The sequence below is a fragment of the Canis lupus genome, chromosome 8, assembly GCF_003254725.2.
Source record: "Canis lupus dingo isolate Sandy chromosome 8, ASM325472v2, whole genome shotgun sequence".
Taxonomy (NCBI): domain Eukaryota; kingdom Metazoa; phylum Chordata; class Mammalia; order Carnivora; family Canidae; genus Canis; species Canis lupus.
In genome coordinates, this window is record NC_064250.1 from 2,268,080 (window position 1) to 2,289,055 (window position 20,976).

The following is a 20,976-nucleotide window of genomic DNA, read 5'->3' on the forward strand; positions in this document are numbered from 1 at the left end:
TGCGCTCCCTTTCCCTCGTCCTTTCTCCTCCCCTCTCTCCCCTCAACCCTCTCCTTCCTGAGTTTGCTGGACTGATTTTGTGTTTTAGTTCTTCCCTGAAGAGAGTGTCCTGAGGGATCAACCATTTCTGGGGCTACAATATCTTCACCATCAATACTTAACTATTTTATTGTGAAACACAACACATGTTCATGAAAGTATGTAACACAAACAAACCATCTATGTTTTAGGAGTATACACATTTAAAACTGATTTTTTCGAATATGAAAGTTCTTCATTGATTTTTAAAAATATTCTCTGTATTACTCAGGGTTCTCCAGAGAGACAGAATCTAAATAAGATCAATAGCATGTGCACGCATGCCTGTGTGTGTGCACGCCCATGCGCGAGTCTCTGTATGTGTGTGTAAAGAGATTGACAGACACAGAGAGAAAGCGATTTTAGGAATTGGCTTATGTGATTGTGGAGACAGGCAAGTCCAAATTCCATAAGGCAGGTGGGTAGGCTGGACCCTGGAAAGAGTTGGTTTTGCAGCTTGTGTCCCAGAGCTGTCTGGTGGCAGAATTCCTTCTACCTCCAGGTCCTTGATCTATTTCTCTTAAGATCTTCAACTCCTGAGATGAGGCCTACTCATGTCATGGAGAGTAATCTGCTTTTCTCGGTCTATTGACTTTAACATTAATCTCATCTTAAAAATACCTTTATAGAGGCTCCTGAGTGGCTCAGTCAGTCAAGTGTATAACTGTTGTATTCAGCTCAGATCATGATCTCAGGGTCTTGGGATGGAGCCCCATATTGGGCTCTACACTTGGTGTGTCGCCTACTTGAGATTCTTTCCTTCCTACTCCCTCTGAAACTGTCTTTCAAAAAAACAAAACAAAACAAAACAAAACAAAACACCATCAAAACCCAACCCAAAACAAAACAAAACCCCAAAACAAAAAGACCTTCACAGCAACTACTAATTTGACATTTGACCAAATATCTGGGTACCATGACTTAGTCTAGTAGACACATAAAATTAACCACTGTGCCTTCTTTACCTCCAATAATTCTATTCTGAAAGCCTAGTTTCTATTATACGCATACAATATGCCAGGTTTCTTTTGGTTATTTCACATGGTCTGTCTCTTTCCATCTTTTGCATATACCACTCTGTGTCCTAAACTTAACCTTGCAATAAAGCCTCATACATATATCTACACTCTCAACTATTCATTGAGAAAATAGAAGTAATAAGAGGAGAACTTTCATGAGCTTCTAACTTACTTGACTAACAAACAGAGTTGCCAGGTCTGTGCTCAAATATCGTGCCTTTCTCTTACTAGATTGTAATTCCACGAGAGCAGAGATTTTGCTTATTTTCAACACATATGAGCATACCTGACATACAGTAGGCCTACAAAAAATCTGTCGAAATACCAATGAGTACTAAAAATAGTACTGTTAGTACTAGAGCAAAGCATCATCATCTTTTCATTCAATAAAGCTTTCCTATGTGTTTTTTTCTACAAACTGAGGGTATAGGAGAGAATAGAACAGGATCCTAAGGAGTTTATGTTTAGTTGAGGGCTAAATCCAAACGATTCCCTTCTGTAGGCACTTTATATGCATCTTCTCTTTTGTTTAAATTTTTTTTCCAATTTTATTGATGTTAAGTTGTTTGTGTTCCTTATATATTTTGGATGTTAGTCTCTTATCAGATGGGTTGTTCACAGATATTTTCTACAATTCCATAAATTATCTTTCACTCAGTTGACTGTTTCCTTTACCATGCAGGAGCCTTTTAGTTTGATGCAATTCCACTTCTGTATTTTTGTTTTTGTCGTCTGTGCCTTTGGGTCATTCCCAAAAAATTAGCTAGATATCTGAGAGGATCAGGCTATCCATTGTTCTGTGCTCTGTATGAGGTGAGAAAGAAACTGGCTCATGAAAGGTGATTTGAATTATTTGGCATAAGGTCTCCTTACCTTCATCCCCTTCTTTTTGGGATTAAAACCTGGGTTCTGCACTTATTCCCAATCTTGCAAGCAATACCACCTGTGAAGTGTTCCCTTTCCTTACTTTTGTCCTAGCTGTTCCAGTGGATTGGGCCCTGTCTGTCCTTCAAACTGATATGAGGTAGAATTGAGCTCAGCCCCATGGAGGGGTTCTGAGAGGCTAGGAAGCCCAGGACAAAGCCCCACTTATGGCATAAACCAGAAAGTGTGGTCTCATCATGGGAGTAACGGCATCCAATGTTCCAACTAAGGACTGGAACATAGCACCCCTCCATGGACACCTGGGAGAGGCAGAGCCGGTGTGTAGCTGAGCGGGTGAATTATCTCTGCCCAAGGGCCTGGAAACGAACAGAAGTGGACTGTCTTCAGTTCCCTCCATTAGGGGGGGAGCTGATGAGTGCACAAGATGGTAAAAGTTCTCCCACCACTGGTCACCCTTAAAATTGGATGAATCCAGCACGCAGTAAGAGCCTGTAGCTTGTTACTCGAGGGGAGCTTTCACTCCATGGCTGGAGATTTGGCTGCCACCATTTTTTCCCTCTGCTTTCTCCCTGGAGACAAACAGTCTCTAGGGAAAAACGGCCTCACCAGACAAAGAGTTTCACACGGAGTCTGGCCACCTGGCAAAGCGTGGGGCTCCTCTGCCCAGGCACAGACACCTGAGAATGAGTATAGCAGGTGTCTTCCCCAGAAGGACAGCTGGAAGAACAGTGTAACAGCACGTTTACAGACCATGCAGCCCTGGAAAGTCCAGGACTGAAGGAAAATAGTGTATAGGAATTCAAGGCTTTTGCTTTTTATTTATCTTTCACATTAAAATTTTCCAATATTCTTTCTTTTTTCCTGCCTTAGCTAAAATATTTTATAAACTGTTCATTTTTCAGTTTTTCTTTTTCAAGTTTCCTATTTTTACAATTACATCTAGTACCTATTTTCTTCATTTTTGACTTCCTTTCATGTATTCAATTTAATTTTTGTAGATATATAAGTTTGGGTTTTTTTTGTTTTTGTTTTGTTTTGTTTCATAATTTTGTAATTTAGTATCTTCTAAGATACAGATGAAAATACACTCAGAACCAGTTGGAAAAGTATATAGGTGTACTCTGTGATATTATGTTTTCTCTTCCTTCCTATTCTGCACACCTATTTTGTCTCCTTGTTTTTGTGATTGTTGTTGCTGTTGTTCTCTATATAAGTTTGCTTGTTTATATAAATCTGGAATTGAGCACCTTCTCACATACGATCAAAATACACTCAGAACTAAGAGTATCACTGTCTTGATCCACTCTGTGAGACAATATTCACTCTCCCCCACCACTCTTTTCCCCCCTTTTAAAATTTTTACAATTTAAAAAAAATTTGTTTTCTACTTTCATAGTCTTCTGTTTCTTTTATTTTCTGGTACCTGACCTCTTCAGAATTGTCTAGGGGGTATTTTATTTAGGTCATTGTTGATATTTTTAACTCTGCTCACTCTTACAAGAGCCATTCTCGACTGCACAGAATGACTAGAAGGGAGAATTCATCAGAAAATAAAGAATCAAATTACCGGTGGCTTTTGAAGAAACATAAAAGACTGTATAGATTCTCTTACTACCAAACTGAGATCTAATCAGGCCAAATTTAACAGTATAAACTGGATACTCTAGCAGCTAGGCTTAATAAGGCAGAAGAGAGTGAGTGACATAGAAGACAAGTTGATGGTAAGGAAGGTTGATGGTAAGGAAGGAAACTGAGGGAAATAGAGAAAACTGACAAAGAGCCCACAAAGAGAGAATCTGGGAATTAAGTGATAGTTTGAGAAAGATTAATATTCATCGTATTGAGATTCCAGAGGATGTGGAGAGAAATTATGTTTCAACAAATCATAGCTGAGAACTTCCTTAATTTGTGGAAGTAATAGCAGCAATGTCCACAATAGCCAAACTGTGGAAGGATCCTCGGTGTCCATCGAAAGATGAATGGATAAAGAAGATGTGGTCTATGTATACAATGGAATATTACTCAGCCTTTAGAAATGACAAATACCCACCATTTGCTTGGACGTGGGTGGAACTGGAGGGTATTATGCTGAGTGAAATAAGTCAATAGGAGAAGGACAAACATTATATGGTCTCATTCATTTGGGGACTATAAAAAAACAGTGAAAGAGAATAAGGGGAAAGGAGAAAAAATGAGTGGGAAATATCAGAGAGGGAGACAGAACATGAGAGACTCCTAACTCTGGTAAACGAACAAGGTGTGGTGGAAAGGGAGGTGGGCAGGGGGTGGGGGTGACTGGGTGACGGGCACTGAGGGGGGCACTTGATGGGATGAGCACTGGGTGTTATGCTATGTGTTGACAAATTGAACTCCAATAGAAAAAAATCTGGGGAATTAAAGAGGCATTCATGTCCAGGAGATAGAGAGGACCCCAGCCCCCAAGATCAACAGAAACTGAATAACACCTCGACATGTAATGGTAAAACTTGAAAATTTCAGAGAGAATGAGAAAAACCTAAAAGCAGTGAGAGATAAGAGATTCCTAACTTATATGGCAAAGAATATCATATTTTTTTCTAGGTAAATAATTTTTATTATCATTTAAAATTCTGTTTTAAACTTGCAACTTTAGTGATATATATCGAACACATTCAATAGTACAGAACACAATCCATTTAATCTTGAACACACTATATAACAAAACTACAGAAATGAGCACAAACCCCACTAACCAGTATGCTCCCTCATCAATTCTATAACTGCAATAAATTTAATACTGTAAACAAACACTGAACAAATCAGAGCACTGTGGAAAGAACTCAGCAGCTCAAACAAGTCATACTATAATTTTTATGCGCTCAGAGAATAGTGAGGCAAATCGAATTCTTAGAATGTTACTTAAAAATAGGTTTTTAAAGACAAAGGTCCCAACTGATTCTTATATACACACACAAAAGTTCAGCTGTCACAGACAGCAAATGTTGAATTTATGCACTGGAGTTTCCGGCAGCATCCTGCACATTTGGAATAATTAAACAAAGTTGTCAAATCTAGGATGGATCATTCAAATCTGTATAGGACGGGACACAGCCATCCTGGGCTACTGCGTATGTGCTCACTGCTGCTTCTCAAATGCAAAAACCAAGTAAATGCTTGTGGCTTCCCACTCTGATCTACTTAAGGTTCCCCAAGGTAACCTTACTTGACTGTTCTTCATGTACTCTGCTGCATGCTCATAGTCATCCACCTTCTCGGAGGCAAGTTTGGAATTCTTATTTGCTGGATATGGCTCCAAGGCCTGCATTCATTTTAACAGCATTTTATTTTCGTTGTGCTTAATCTTTTCCTCATAGAATTCCAGAAATGTCTTTTTGTAGACTAGTTTCATATTGTACTTCTTCGCCATTTCATTTAGCAATGGAAAATAGACCAGGAATTCAGGGACATCCACAACACCTTCCAAGTTGAAGTCACATTTGCAGCCAAATAAAGGATAATCTCCTTTCTTCTGAAACTTCACAGTATATATCTCATTCCCAAAATATTCTGTTTCTGAAGCTTCAAGGCGTCTTATCAGTTCAAAGCTATTGGGAGTGGTACCAATAAAATAGCCTCCAGGGCTCAGTCTCTCACAGGCATTTCTGAGCATCATGTCAGCCTGCTCATAGGATTCAAATGAATAATGACAGACAAACTGACAACTACAGATGTCAAAGCATGTTTCGGTGTCATGAAATTTGTTAATCAAAAGTTCCTTTGAACAATCAGCAGTTACAAATTCTGCACTGAAAATATATTCATTATCACGACAACGATTTTTCATGTCCTCATACCGCTGCTGACACTGTTTGACAGAAACATCAGCGATATCTGTACAAACTAGCTTGTTAATTCTTCCCTTTTTCCATTTGAGCAAATCTCCACCTTTACCCCATCCCAGGTCCAAAACAGTGATATCGCATTTTTTTTTCTGTCGTACCTTTTCTAAAAATTCCCCAATGATGACACTTTTCATCCAATTATTAAAGTTTCTTAGGTAAAAAATACGACTTTGGCTACGCTTCTCCAAACCAACTTCCTGTAGTTCATTATAGTGGGCAGCCACTGCTGAACTGTGTCCTTCTTCTAATTTTTTTTTGCTTTTCAAGAACATCCGCAAGTTTTATTTTTCTCTTCTTCTGTGTGCCATCTCCAGTAGAAGGTTCATCTTTTGGAAAATCATCAGTTTCCATTCTTCTTTTCCTTGAAATGCCCTCATCATCACCAGAACCTTTTTCCTCTGGGACAATTTCAGCATCAAGTTTTCTTTTCTTGGTTGGAGTATCTTCCCCGCAACTAGAACTTTCCTTTATAAGATCATCTTCAAATCCATTTTTCTCTTTTTTGGTGTGTCTGCTTGTCCCCAGACAGGAGCCTTTTCAGAAAGTCGAGTCCCAGGAGTGGTTGTGTTTTCATTAATACTGAATGAAGACATTGTTTCCAAATCTTTTGATGCTTTTGCCTCTTCGAGAGAGAGCTTTTCACACTCTTCTGCTTTTGCAGAATTTTCCATTTTTGATTACTTAAGTAGGTGGCAAAACTTCATGAACTAAGATAAGTGGAACTGCTGGGTGTTTCTTCTGGCTTGGTGACACCACGCAGGCGGCTACGGCTCTCAAGGAATATCATATTAATAACAGACTTATCAACAGAGCCAAGGCAAGCCACAAAGCGCTGGTATGATATATTCAGGGGCCTGAATGAGAAGAACATGCAGCCAAGAATAGTTTCTCCAGCAAGGCTGTCATTCAGAATAGGAGAGATAAAGAGCTTTCAGGATGAAGAGAAACTGAAAGAATATGTGATCACCAAAGCAGCTCTGCAAGAAATATTAAGGGTGACCCTGTAAGCAAAGAGGGAGCCCAAAGAAACAATCTGAACAGGGATCCCTGGGTGGCTCAGTGGTTTAGCGTCTGCCTTCAGCTAAGGGCTTGATCCTGGAGTCCCGGAATGGAGTCCCGCATCAAGCTCCCCCATGGAGCCTGCTTCTCCCTCTGCCTGTGTCCGTGCCTCTCTCTGTGTGTGTGCCTCTCATGAATAAATTAATTTTAAAAATCTTAAAAAAAGAAACAATGTGCACAAGTAGTGACTGAATAGGTAACACTATGACACTAAATTGATATTCATATCTTTCAGTAGTTACTCTGAACATGAATGGGCTAAACGATCCTGTCAAAAGATACAGAGTATCAGACTGGATAAAAAGCTTATGTATATGCTGTCTACAAGGGACTCATTTTAGACTTAGGGACACCTTCATATTGAGGGGGTTGGAGAACCATTTACCATTCAAATGGACCTCAAAAAAAAATAAAGCTGGGGTAGCAATCCACACATCAGAGAAATTAAAGTTTATCCCAAAGTTTGTAATAAGAGATGAGGAGGGATAGTATATCATATTTAAAGGGTCTGTCCTTTAATAAGAAGACTAAAAATAATGAATATTTATGCCCCTAATGTGGGAGCAGACAAGAATATCAACCAATTAATAATCAAAATTAAGAGATACTTAAATAATAATAATTAATAGAGACTTCAACAAGGCACTCTCAGCAAAGGACAGATATTCTAAGCAGAAGATCAGCAAAGAAACCAGGGCTTTGAGTGTCTCACAGAACCAACTGGATTTCACATATACAAACAGAACATTCTGCCATAATGCAATATAATACATATTCTTCTCAAGTGCACATGGAACTTTCTCCAGAATAGACCACATACTGGGTCACAAATCAGGTCTCAACCTATATCAAAAGATTGGGATTGTCCCCTGCATATTTTGACCTTAATGCTTTGAAACTAGAACTCGATCACAAGAAGAGAGTTGTAAGGAAGTCAAACACTTGGAAGTTAACCTGCATCCCACTAAAAGATGAAAGGGTCAACCAGGAAATTATAGAAGAAGTAAAAGATTCATGGAAATTAACGAAAATGAAAATACAACTGTTCAAAATCTTTGAGATACAGCAAAAGCGGTCGTAAGAGGGAATACCTCAATACAAGCCTCCCTCAAAAAACTGAGAAGTCTCAAATATACAGCTAACCCTATACCTAAAGGAAGTGGAGAAAGATCATCAAATAAAGCCTCGATCAAGCAGAAGAAGAGAGATAATAAAGATTTGAGCAGAACTCAATGAAATAGAAACCAGAAGTGTAGAACATATCAATGAAACCAGGGCTGATTCATTGAAAGAATTAATAAGATCAATCAATCCCTAGCCAGACTTATTAAAAAGAAAAGAGACTCAACTTAATAAAATCATGAATGAAAAAAGAGAGAGCACAACCAAGACCAAGGAAATACAAACAATCTTAAAAATGTATTATAAGCTACTATATGTCCGCCAATTAGGCAATCTGGAAGAAATGAGTATATTGCTAGACATCTTCAAATTACCAAAAGTAAAACAAGAAGAAATAGAATACAGGCCAAAAAGCAGTGAGGAAATTGAACCAGTCATCAAAAACCTCCCAGGACACAAAAGTCCAGGGCCAGATGGCTTTCCAGGGGAATTCTTCAAACATTTAAAGAAGAAATAATACTTATTCTACTAAAGTTATTCCAAAGGACAGATGGAAAGAATGCTTCCCAAGTTGTCCTATGAGACCAGCAATACCTTGACCCCAGAACTAGACTAAGACCCCATCAAAAAGAATAATTACGGACCAATATCCCTGATGAGCATGGATGCAAAAATTTTCACCAAGATACTAGCCAACTGGATGGAACAGTACATCAAGAGGATTATTCACCAGGACCAAATGAGATTTATCCCTGAGGTGCAAGGGTGGTTCACGAGTCCTAAAACAGTCAATATGATAATCATATCAATAAAAGACAAGAACCATATGATCCTCTCAATAGATGCAGAGAAAGCATTTGACAAAATACAGCATCCGTTCCTGACAAAACTCTTCAAAGTGTAGGGATAGAAGGGACATATCTCAATATCGTTAAAGCCACCTATGAAAAGCCCACAGTGAATATGACTCTCAAGGGGGAAAAACTGAGAGCCCTTTCCCTAAGGTCAGGAACATGACAGGGATACCCACTCTCACCACATAGCACATGAAAAGTAATGAAAGGCATTCAAATTGGCAAAGAAGAGGTCAAAATCTCCTTCTTTGCGATGACATGATACAGTATCTGGAAAATCCAAAAGACTCCACCCCAAGATTGCTAGAACTCATACGGCAATTTAGCAATGTTGCAGGATTAAAATTAATGCACAGAAATTGGTTGCATTTTTATACACTAATAATGAGACTGAAGAAAGAAAAATTAGGGAATCAATTCCATTTACAGTTGCACCCCAAACTGTGAGATAACTAGAAATAAACCCAATCAAAGAGGTAAAGGATCTATGCTCTAAAAAGTACAGAACACTCATGGAAGAAATCAAGGAAGAGATAAAGAGATGGAAAGACATTCCATGAACTGGAGGTTATTATGCTGAGTGAAGTAAGTCAATCAGAGAAGGACAATCATCATATGGTGTCACTCATATGAGGAATATAAGAATTAGTGAAAGGGATTAAAAGGGAAAGAAGGGAAACTGAGTGGGGAAAATTAGAGGGGGTGACAAACCATGAGAGACTCCTAACTTAGGGAAATGAACACAGAGTAGTAGGAGGGCAGGTGGGCGAGGGGATGGGGTAGCTCGGGTGATGGGCATTGAGGAGGGCACTTGATGGGATGAGCATTGGGTGTTATACTATATGTAGGCAAATTAAATTTAAGTAAAATAAAACATACACAAATGTTCATAGCAGCTTTATTTTATTAACAGTCACCCTGCGGCTAGTAGACATGGTCATCAATAGATAATAAACTCCTTGTTTTATAGGCATAGGATGGGATACTACACTGCAACGATAGGAACAAAGTCTTGATAATTATGACTATGGAAGAATCTCAAAATAAGTGTGCTGAGAAGAAGCCAAACCAAAGAGTGCATGTGATTCCGTTTATACAAAATTATAAAACATGCAAACTAATTCATAACAAAAAGGTTCCCTGGAAATGGGTGTATTGATGGTTGAGAGAAGGATGACAAAGAGATTAAGAAGAAAAATTTGCGGTGATACATATGTTCATTATCTGGATGCGGTGATGGCTTCACAAGTGGATACACACAGCACATCTTATAGTATCGTTCAATTTGGTGCAGTTTATTGTTATGTAAATTATCTATTAATAAAGCCATTAAATATCCAAGTTAAGTATGCAGCATCTTCCCTCAGTCTTGTACAAGTCTTCTCATGTGACACAAATGCAAAATATTTCTCCCACGGGTTTTGATTGCCGTGAAACTACATTTTTTTAAATTAGTTATACATGATGTCTTCCTGCATCTATGTACTATATTGTTTATTTTCAACCATCATGATTCCAACCTATTTCACATTGTCCTTGCATATCTGAATAGAAGTTTGTAGGTGCTTGTCCAAAATTCCTTTGTAGCATAGATTTGAGGCAGGTTTCTGACAATATTTGGAAGGTGGAGGGGAAGCGAAGAGATACCTGACCTAAAACAGGATCCAAGCCTAAATTTCTTACTCCTCTCTGCATCTGGGAAACCGTTACACTATGTTGGCTCTGAACTCATAAAGTTCTTGACCTGAATGTGTGGGGAGTCACCTCCAGGAAACAGCTGCTCTAAGCTTCTGAATGTGTCCAGGAATAAATGTTTACAGGACTTTATGAAAGTTCTGTAAGTCTCCAACTTTTTCCTAGTAATCCTGATTTCTTCCCTTGTGGGGAAAATTATTTGATTAATATTTGGCAACAGATTTAAAAAATCATCCATGGATGATGTTTCTTGTGTCTAGAATTCCTACAATGGAATATTACTCAGCTATTAGAAATGACAAATACCCACCATTTGCTTCAACGTGGATGGAACTAGAGGGTATGATGCTGAGTGAAGTAAGTCAGTCGGAGAAGGACAAACATTATATGTTCTCATTCATTTGGGGAATATAAATAATAGTGAAAGGGAATATAAGGGAAGGGAGAAGAAATGTGTGGGAAATATCAGAAAGGGTGACAGAACGTAAAGACTGCTAACTCTGGGAAACGAACTAGGGGTGGTAGAAGGGGAGGAGGGAGGGGGGTGGGAGTGAATGGGCGATGGGCACTGGGGGTTCTTCTGTATGTTAGTAAATTGAACACCAATAAAAAATAAATTAAAAAAAAAGAATTCCTACTTTTCACTTTTAAATGATACTGAAACTTAGGAATAGTTGAATATTAAAACATTTGGATATAGAATGCAGTGATTTTCTTCAGAAAAACTTATTCAAAAGATATATTATTATTGTTGGTATTATTTTAGAACCACTTAAATACTGTATTTCAAGTAAAGACCATTTGTTCATTACGTTGTGTAACTTAACCAACAATTAGTGAGTGCTTAAAAACCGACAGTCACTATTCTCAGTTTAGGAGTATGGTGCCAAAATACACAGAATCAATCAGCAATTTCTTTTCTTCTTATTACCTTTTCTGTAATCAACCCTGACCACTTTTCTGACAGACGGTGCATTATAGGCTGGCCAACATGGGTATATGAGAATATTATAAAGTACTGTTGTGAAATGCTTTAGTACACGGTTACCCTGTCAGCTACCAAATCCCCCGGGATGATGTGTTACGGAACTTCCATACCAGGGAGTGTCTGAAGAACAAAATGGACTTGAGAGGTTAGACTGTTGTTTTTCAGAGTTCCAAGTGCCACCTGAAGCCTGACATGGGCCTCAGAAGTCAGGGATCAAACAAGGTTGTGGAGTTTGGGAGGACCCTGACCAACATAGTTCATTCAGTGCCTGTCCACCAGGGGGTGCAGCTTCCTACCACAAACACTACCCTGGGTGAAATGAGGGCTTCCCCTGATCATTTCCCTCACACCACGTTTCTTCACGTTGAAGAGTGATGAACATTATTTAGGTGACACTCCAGAGATGAAGTGTCCTCCAGGCTTTGTGATTGCCCTATTCTTCATGGTTGGTAAGTAAAATGTCTCTTAAAATTTAAATTTAATTTTTTCCACTATGTCGGCAAAACTGAATTTAAGTATTATTTTCTCTAAGAGCTTCATGCCCAAGCTGACACAGATCTCTTTTCTTTTTCCCCCAGGACAAACCCATGGAGACTCAGTGAACCAGACGGAAGGCTAAGTGACCCTCTCAGAAGAGGCCTTCCTGACTATGAACTGTACTTTCTCAACATCATGGTCACCCAGTCTATTCTGGTATGTCCAGTATCTGGGAGAAGGTCCAAAGCTTCTCCTGAAAGCCTTGACAAACAAGGCAAAGGGAAGCAACAAAGGTTTTGAAGCCACCTTGGACAGTTCATCCAAATCCTTCCACTTGAAGAAAGGCTCAGTGGAAATGTCAGACTCAGCTGTGTACTACTGTGCCATGAGTGACACAGTGATAGGGACTGCAGGGGGAGCTGGGTGCAAACTCTGAGCAGAGCAGGGCCTGGATGCTGAGCCTCTCTGACTGATCCACTGGGGTCTCACGCAGTCTGTGGTTGTCTCTCGGTGTCTGGTTGATACAAAGTCAGACAAATGGCTGGAGCTTAGGACCAGAAGTGACATTGCACAACATCAACTGTTCATTAGTGACATTTAAAATACTTTGATGCCAAGAGTTCCTCAGCCAGGGAGTAAGCAATTTCAAGATAAATCCATGTAACAATGAGGTGGCACCTGCCTGATACTTGCTGTGAGAGTCCAGCCGCACAAGTGTGTCAGACAGGCCTGGTGGGTATTACTGTGCCTTATGACACTTTTACACAGACACAGTGTGCCTGAGAAGGTGGCATCTGCCCAGTGTCTTCCTGATGGAGGTTGATGGGAGAGGTGATGGGAGAGCTTCAGCCTCCAACCAGGTTTTAGTGGAGAAAGAAGGGAAGGGAAGAAAGGAGGAGGAACACATGTACCTAAGCAAGGAAGAGAGAGGCCCTGGGCCTTTGTTTAGTTGCCTTGAAATATAAATATTATTCCCAAATTTGTATAAATGTAAAAGGATGTGAAAATGTAGTTTGAAAATTTCAAATTTCTCAGACACTTGGATAAATATAGTAAACTAGAAATGCCTGCCTGGCTCTGTAGATAAAGCTGCAACTCTGGATCTCAGGTTTTATGCTTCAGCCCATGTTGGGTGTAGATTACTTAAAAAAAAAGTCTAAAAAACCTCCATGGTAGATAATAATACTTGTTTATCTCTTGATTTCCAAATTCACTTTTTTGGAAAATATTTTATTTGCTTATTTGAGAGACAGAGTGCATAGGCACAAGTGTCTACAAGTAGGTAGATGGAAAGGGAAACACAGGCTCCTCACTGAGCAGGGAGCCGTAAATTGAGGCTCAATTCCAGGACCCTGAGATCATGACCTGAGCTGAATGCAAAATCTTAAATGACTGAGCCTCTCCCATACCTCTAATACTCTTTAAGAAGTTTAGTAAAGACATCCCAAAGGGCAGAAATTCACAAACACAAAGGGAAACATGAAAGAAGTTATCAGCAGACAGTAAAGTCAACCAATTTTAGAAAATGAGCTGTATATGCTTAGGAGCGAACAAAGATACTAAAGAAGAAAACCAGGCCTAGGGTGGAAGCACTCAGTGTTGCTGTGCCCTCCAGAAAGGGTCAAGGAAAAGAAGCACCACATATTTTTTGTGAATTAAGGAAGATTTCATGGCCCACATTGGTGGGAATGTGTGTGTGCGTAGGTGTGCGTGTGTGTGTGTGTGTGTGTGTGTGTCTTGAGGTTAAGGGAAGGAATCTAAGTAGACTGAGTGGTCACCTTCAGCGCTCAGACCTGAGCATACAAAGCATGGAAGGTTACTGTGATTCAGCTGAAGTAATGGAATGATATAAATTTAAGAGTTTGGTAACCTAATGACCAAGCTCTGGTGTCTCTTCTGGCCATTCTAAATCGCTGAGCTGTGGAAACTAAACAGTGAGGAGGAGGAGGACTCAGAGACAGGATCTATTGTCTGAGCCCTGCAGCCTGAGCTCTTTAGCCAAGAGTGATTAGATTTTTCTGCTGTCTGGCCCCAGAGAGGCATGTGACCAGACCCTGACAGTGAGGAGGAACACTAGCATTCACCAGAGGTAGCTTGACAGAGCTGCAATGAATAGTCTAAACACTTTGCCTTCTTGCCATAAGTGACCTATTTCTGCCTTGGGTGAAATCACATAGTGTGAGCATACAAGATTCTTATATCTTGTTTTCATGATCTTACATGTTATGTGGTTTCTAGAATTCATTACAGGTAGTATTAAATGATTATGTACTGCTTCAGGAATTTTCATGTCCTTCTTACACATGGGCCATGCTAATATCCTCTGTATCATTCTAATTTTAGTGTATGAGCTCCCAAAGTGAGGCCTGTCCATCATATGTTCATAAGTGCCACCCACCGACTTTTATCTCAAATGCAGTGAATGAACATATCACAGTTAAACCATCTATCCTAAGTCTTCGTTTCAATATAAATCTTACTCAAGTTTATTTTCAGATTTAATGTTTTTATTAAAGTTGCTTAATGCAAAAGAGTTTTGGGTAGTGAGACTCTCAGCTGGTACAAAGAGAAGTGTGACAGGACCCACACAACTTGCTATACCAGGAAAGTCCTGTTTCCTGTTCTGGGACCAAAGCAGGATGTACCAGACAATCCCCCCTCACCTTGGCAGTCTCACCTCACACTGTTGAGCCCTGAAATTGCAGAAGCAGATGACATTTTTCATCTAGTGGGAGAACCCGAACATGGTGCCTCCAGGCTTCTCAAGGTGGTCATAGCTTCCATGTGGCTTGGTCAGGATGGTCCCTGTGCGAATGTGCCACCTGTATGACTTCAAATCAAGAGAGATGGGCAGTATCTTGTGGGTACCTTGAGAAGGACATGTGTAAAGTAGAAGTGTTTTGTGCCACATCACCTATTCTGAAACCCCTGATCCCATGCTTTTTCCTTCAGGATCTAGTATTGCCCAGACGGGAACTGAAGCCCAAGCAGCAAAGTCAGTGCCGGAGAAGGGGGCTGTCATCCTGGAATGCACATATAACACCAGTGAACTCAGTTAAAGTCTATTGTGGTACAAGCAGCTCAGTAGTGAGGTGGTGATGTTCCTTATCCATCAAGAATCTTACAGCCAGCAAAATGCCACAAATGTCGCTACTCACTGCATTTTCAGAAGACAAGAAAATCCATCCAACTCGTCATCTACACTTCAGAGCTCGCGGACTCCGCAATGTATTCCTGTGCACTGAGGGAGCCCACAGTGAGTGGCACCTTGGAGGGAGGTGTACCCAAGCCCCACAGCTCTTGTTGATGCCTGCTCCTGCTGTAGGGCCCAAGGCAGGGATTTGCCATCCCAGACAGGATGAGGCTAAGGTTGTGGCAGCACAGGCGCAGGGCTAGAGGGAAATTCTCACTCTCAGAAAACACCTCTCCAGTTAAGAGTTATCCTGCATCCAAAAGATCCCTGTTGGGGATCCCTGGGTGGCGCAGCGGTTTGGCGTCTGCCTTTGGCCCAGGGCGCGATCCTGGAGACCCGGGATCGAATCCCACATCAGGCTCCCGGTGCATGGAGCCTGCTTCTCCCTCTGCCTGTGTCTCTGTCTCTCTCTCTCTCTCTGTGTGACTATCATAAATAAATAAAAATTAAAAATAAATAAAAAATTAAAAAAAAAAAAGATCCCTGTAAATTTGTGTTGAAATTGTTATCGAAGACTAGAATAACCACAGTAAACATGTTGCCATTTTGCAATTAGATTCAGCTAGAAGATTTGGCTAAGGAAATTTAGAAATCTTGACTCAAAAATCAGTAATAATGTGTGTGAATCGTTGGATTTTCAGATAAATTTGTTCACTACAATTCATTGAGGATATCTTTGATACAGGCATCGTTAGAATAAGAAAGGCCATGAATTATCTGTGTGGTTTCCTTTTTTTGTTTTATATCATACTGTTTCGTACCATTTAGGGATTTAGTTTGATTAGATTTATTTATTGCGAGTACTAAATCGTACTCTCATTTAGTTTCAAGAGACCTGCTCTGTGATGTAATTGGTACTAGTGTCCATTCCATCTTATTAACACATCTCTCAAACCTAGATGTGCTCAGGTTGCATATAGGAGGTTTAACTGCTTCTCACCAGTCTTATCCACAAAAGATCAGAATTAGGAGCTCTTAGGGGTACATGGTGAAGGAGCAGAGTGTGAATTGTCCTCTTTGTGTGTTCCTGCCCCTCAACACTCCTTCAAGAACATTTTTTGCCTCATGTGGCTCAGTGTGTACACTCTCGAGCCCTCCTTGTTTGATCCTTTTTTGCCACATTCTCCCCACTTTCCTCTTCCCACCTCTCACTGCATGTCCCTTGTGCCTTCAAGTTTGAATGGTAACGGATGATTGATAAGACCAACGTCTTGCATTCTAACACCCTCTTATGTTTGCTAGAAAGGCAGATGTGTAGAGTAGAAATCTTAAGAAGAATCTCTTGATGGGTTCTAAGTACAAAATTTTACCATTTTAACTTACATTTTTACTATTTACATTTCTTTGACATGTACGGTGGTATCAAATACATTTACGTTGTTGTTCAGCCAGCACCTCCATCCATTCCTAGAATTCGTTTCACCTTGAAAAATTGTATATTTTTACCCATTAAACAATAACTCTCCATTATTGCATCCCTCCATTCCTTGGAAAGTATTAATCTGCTTTCTTGTTCCATGAGATTCACTGCTTCAGATACTTCAAAGAATTGGAATTATTCAGCATTGGTCATTTTGTGACATTTCATTTGACATAATGCCCTCAGTGTTCATCCATGTTTCAGCATGTAACAGAATTTCTTTTTTTTTAAGGTCGAATAATATTCCAGTGCTTTACAGAGTACATTTTGTTTATCTATGTCTATCTGTGGATGGACATTTGGGTTGCTTCCACCATTTGGTGGAAATTGGAATTTATAATCATCTCAATAATTCAGATATATAGACAAATTCTTTCCATTTCTGAGTTGACTCGTGAGATTGAATTCCTGGATGATAAGGCAATTCTATTTCAGATTTTTGAGAAATATTTATACTTGTTGATTGGAACAACAATGCTCTAGACTGTGTTAACAGAAGCAAGTTTCAAGGAAGAGAGAACGAGCATGATTACTAGTCATGGATGGAGCTCCAGTAGATCGGCGCATCACAAAACCTTAGAAGAGTTTGTGCCTCTTGCTACACCGTATTACTTACACCAGATGCCTAATAATTGTTCTGAATGGAACTGTGAGGCCACTACCCATGGGTCAACTCCTGAATAGCAGTTTATGGATCCATTATAACAGTAAAAGAGTCAACCTGTAATTTCTTAATTCTTCCTCATTAGTTCCATTTGCATTAATAAAGAACCAGTAAAAGACTGTCTTGAGATATTCCAAAGGCTTGGGAAGAAGTCATTTTGCTACCCTCTAGAGTCTCTCTCAACGTTTCTTTGTCAACTATCTGTAGTGGCAAAAACAGGGAACAGGGTTTTGCTATGATCCAGCTCTGTGTTCAAAACTCTTAGTTCTGCCGTGAATTTTCCTGGCCCTTTTGAGCTTTGTTTCATTATTTGTAAATTGTGAGCGTGATGTCTTCTTTAATATTTTGTTGTGTCAATTTAACAATAATGTATTGAGGGATCCCTGGGTGGCGCAGCGGTTTGGCGCCTGCCTTTGGCCCAGGGCGCGATCCTGGAGACCCGGGATCGAATCCCACGTCGGGCTCCCGGTGCATGGAGCCTGCTTCTCCCTCTGCCTGTGTCTCTGCCTCTCTCTCTCTATCTCTCTCTCTGTGTGACTGTCATAAATAAATAAATAAATAAATAAATAAATAAATAAATAAAAACAATAATGTATTGAAAGAGTTTGATGAGTATCAGATGAACAATTTAGGAGGGCAATCTTAATAGGTACAGAAAAAGCATTTGACCAAGTCCAGATCCATTCCTGAGAGAAAGTGCCAGTGAATTATATAGAATTGAAGGGGATCTGCACCTTGCAGAAGGGCTCAACAGAAGGCTGCGTCAAATGGCATACTTGATGGTGAAAGCTTAGTTGCTTTTTCGTTACTTTCAGAATTAAGGGAAGAATTTTAGCTCTTACCTCGTGTATTTAATATGGAAGTAGAGGTTCCAGCCAACTCAATAAGTCACGTGGTAGAAAAAAAGGCCATACAGTTTGGAAAGAAAGAAGTGAACTGATCTTTATTAATAGGCAGCATAATTGAGCAGAAAATGCAAGGAAATCTTCAAAACAGCTACTACAACAAATTGGTTTAAGAAAGCCAAATGTACACCTACCATATGATCCAGCCATTCTACTCCCAAATATGGACTCAAGAGAAAGGAAAGCATTTGTCTATAGAAAGTCTCATACTCAGAAAAAAAGTCTTATACTCAATAATTCACGGCACCTTTATCTGTCACAGCCCACTGGGACTAATCCATATGGTCAGCAACAGCTAAATAGACAAATTGTTTTATAGGCACAAGATAGGATATGACACAGCAACAGAAAGAAACAAACTCTTGATAAGATGACCAATGAAAAAAATCTCAAAATAATTATGTTGAGAAGAAGCCAACAAAAGAGTACAATTTGTAGAATATTTATACAAAATTATAAAATATGCAGACTAACTAATGCCTGAAACATTCCCTGGAAGTGAGGATGGTGCGGGTTGAGAGAAGGATTACAAAGAGACATGAGAAAGCGTTTGAGGTGATGCATACGCTCATTACCTCAAATGTGGCGAGGACTGCACAAATACATACATATGTCAAATCTTACAGAATCGCTCACTTCAAATCGGCACAGTTTATTTTTATGAAAGTTACCCATAAATAAAGCCATGAGATATCCAAATTTACTATGTATATCTTCCCTCACTGTTGTGCAATATTTTCGTGTGACCTAAAATGCAAACTATTTCTCCTGTAGGTTTGCAGTGGTTTGTTTGTTTTACAGAAAGTTATAGGTAATGATGTCCACAATAGCCAAACTGTGGAAGGAGCCTCGGTGTCCATCGAAAGATGAATGGATAAAGAAGATGTGGTTTATGTATACAATGGAATATTCCTCAGCCATTAGAAACGACAAATACCCACCATTTGCTTCGACGTGGATGGAACTGGAGGGTATTATGCTGAGTGAAGTAAGTCAATCAGAACAGGACAAACAGTGTATGTTCTCATTCATTGGGGGAAAATAAATAATAGTGAAAGGGAATATAAGGGAAGGGAGAAGAAATGTGTGGGAAATATCAGAAAGGGAGACAGAACATAAAGACTGCTAACTCTGGCAAATGAACTAGGGGTGGTGGAAGGGGAGGGGGGCAGTGGGTGGGGGTGAATGGGTGACGGGCACTGAGGGGGACACTTGACGGGATGAGCACTGGGTGTTATTCTGTATGTTGGTAAATTGAACACCAATAAAAAATTAATTTATTAAAAAAATAAAAATAAATAGTCAATTTGCTAGAATCAAAGAGAGTATCAAAGAAGAGCTGCCATGAGCTCTGCGGTTGGATAATGGGGGGATACTAATTCATGAGCAAGGTAAAAGAACAGAGAGTCACTTTAAACATTGTACCCATAGTCAACATCCATGTATTGTACACTTAAAATTGAAAGAGGCTGTATCTTAACGGTAAGTGTTTTCTCATGTTATAAATTCAATTTGAAAAAGGAAGACACCACAACACTGATGCTACCAGTGCTGGTGTCCAAAAATTACAAGTAGCCCAAGTAAATCCCATGAATTTCACCAAGATAGTAATGATAGTAGATGTTACAAAATCATGAGTAATAGACACTACAAGATAGTAATTAGTAAAAGTATCATGTGCACACCCCGAAAAGGCACACTCATTAACAGGGAGCACTAAAACCAAAACATGGAATGAAGCTCAGGGGTATATTGTTAGAAAGCAACTTAGATACTGAGGCGAGACTGACTGTCTCTTCTTTACACGGATTGGTTATAATATCAGAAATTAATCAGTGGGCATCTCACATGAAACTTGGGAAACAAACAGTGCAAGTTTTGCTTATGATTTCCAGAAGCATAGCAAAAAATGATACAGGTCAACTTAGTCGTGCAAAATAAGCTAAATTAAGCTTTATTTGTAGGACTAAACTGATTTCCACAGAACACCTGGTGCTCATCAGGACACGGGCACTCCCTCATCCCTTCATGTATTGAACCCATCCCGCGGCCCTCTCCCTCTGGTAACCATAGTTTGTTCTGTTTAATAAAGCATCTGGTTCTCGATTTATCTCTCTGTATCATATTTTTGCTCTTTGCTTGTTTGGTTTGTTTCTTAAACTTCACATGCGTGAATCATATGTTCTTTGTCTTTCTCTGGCTTATTTCCCTCAGCATTATACTCTCTACCACCAGCCACATAGTGACAAATGGCAAGATTCCATTATTTCATATGGTTGAATAAGAGTCCATTAAAATTTTATATCTTCTGAACCTTTAGGAAATTACAGTGTTGAAACTAAATGCTCCGTAATATTTATGGATTTCTTTTGAACGAAGGTAAGGAAATCAAAGAGCACAAGAGGAGATTTACTAAATTAATTTCCGATATCAGTTTCCATACAATTCTATTTTAAAAGTGAGATTTGGTTCACTTTTAATCCCCATTCAATCTAAGCAGTTATCTTCTTCTCTGACCATCTGCGTTTCCTTCATCAGGAAGCTTGGAATGAATGGGGCAGGGGATCTGTGTCTGCTGATTGCCTGGTCTGAGGTGTCTTTGCTGACTGTTTGAGTCCTCTAGGGGGCACTGCGGGCCGTACAAGACACCAAGACTTTCTGATGGTCCAGGGTTGAATGTTAGTTAAGGAGAGAACAGAAGTCAAGTGAGCCAGTCCATTATGGATAACAATGGTG

The 20,976-nt window shown here is 39.6% G+C and overlaps 1 protein-coding gene, 1 non-coding gene and 1 gene segment (V, D, J or C); 1 reads left to right on the plus strand and 2 right to left on the minus strand.

Annotated features, from left to right (window-relative positions):
- Window positions 1-4,667: 4,667 nt before the first annotated feature.
- Window positions 4,668-6,631, minus strand: LOC112657219 (mRNA cap guanine-N7 methyltransferase-like). Its single transcript, XM_049113575.1, is given in 3 exon segments — window positions 4,668-6,115; window positions 6,117-6,352; window positions 6,355-6,631. Coding segments are annotated over 3 exon segments (1,434 nt in total). The 5' UTR covers window positions 6,535-6,631; the 3' UTR covers window positions 4,668-5,097.
- Window positions 6,632-11,911: 5,280 nt separating this feature from the next.
- The window catches only part of LOC112657482 (T cell receptor alpha variable 9-2-like), a 55,704-nt gene continuing 46,639 nt past the window's right edge, over window positions 11,912-20,976 (plus strand). The window contains 1 exon segment of the V gene segment in view: window positions 11,912-12,030. Within this exon segment, the coding sequence occupies window positions 11,985-12,030 (46 nt within the window).
- On the minus strand, window positions 14,319-14,425 carry LOC112658117 (U6 spliceosomal RNA). The gene has a single exon (XR_003135521.1). It is a non-coding gene; the product is annotated as a U6 spliceosomal RNA (small nuclear RNA).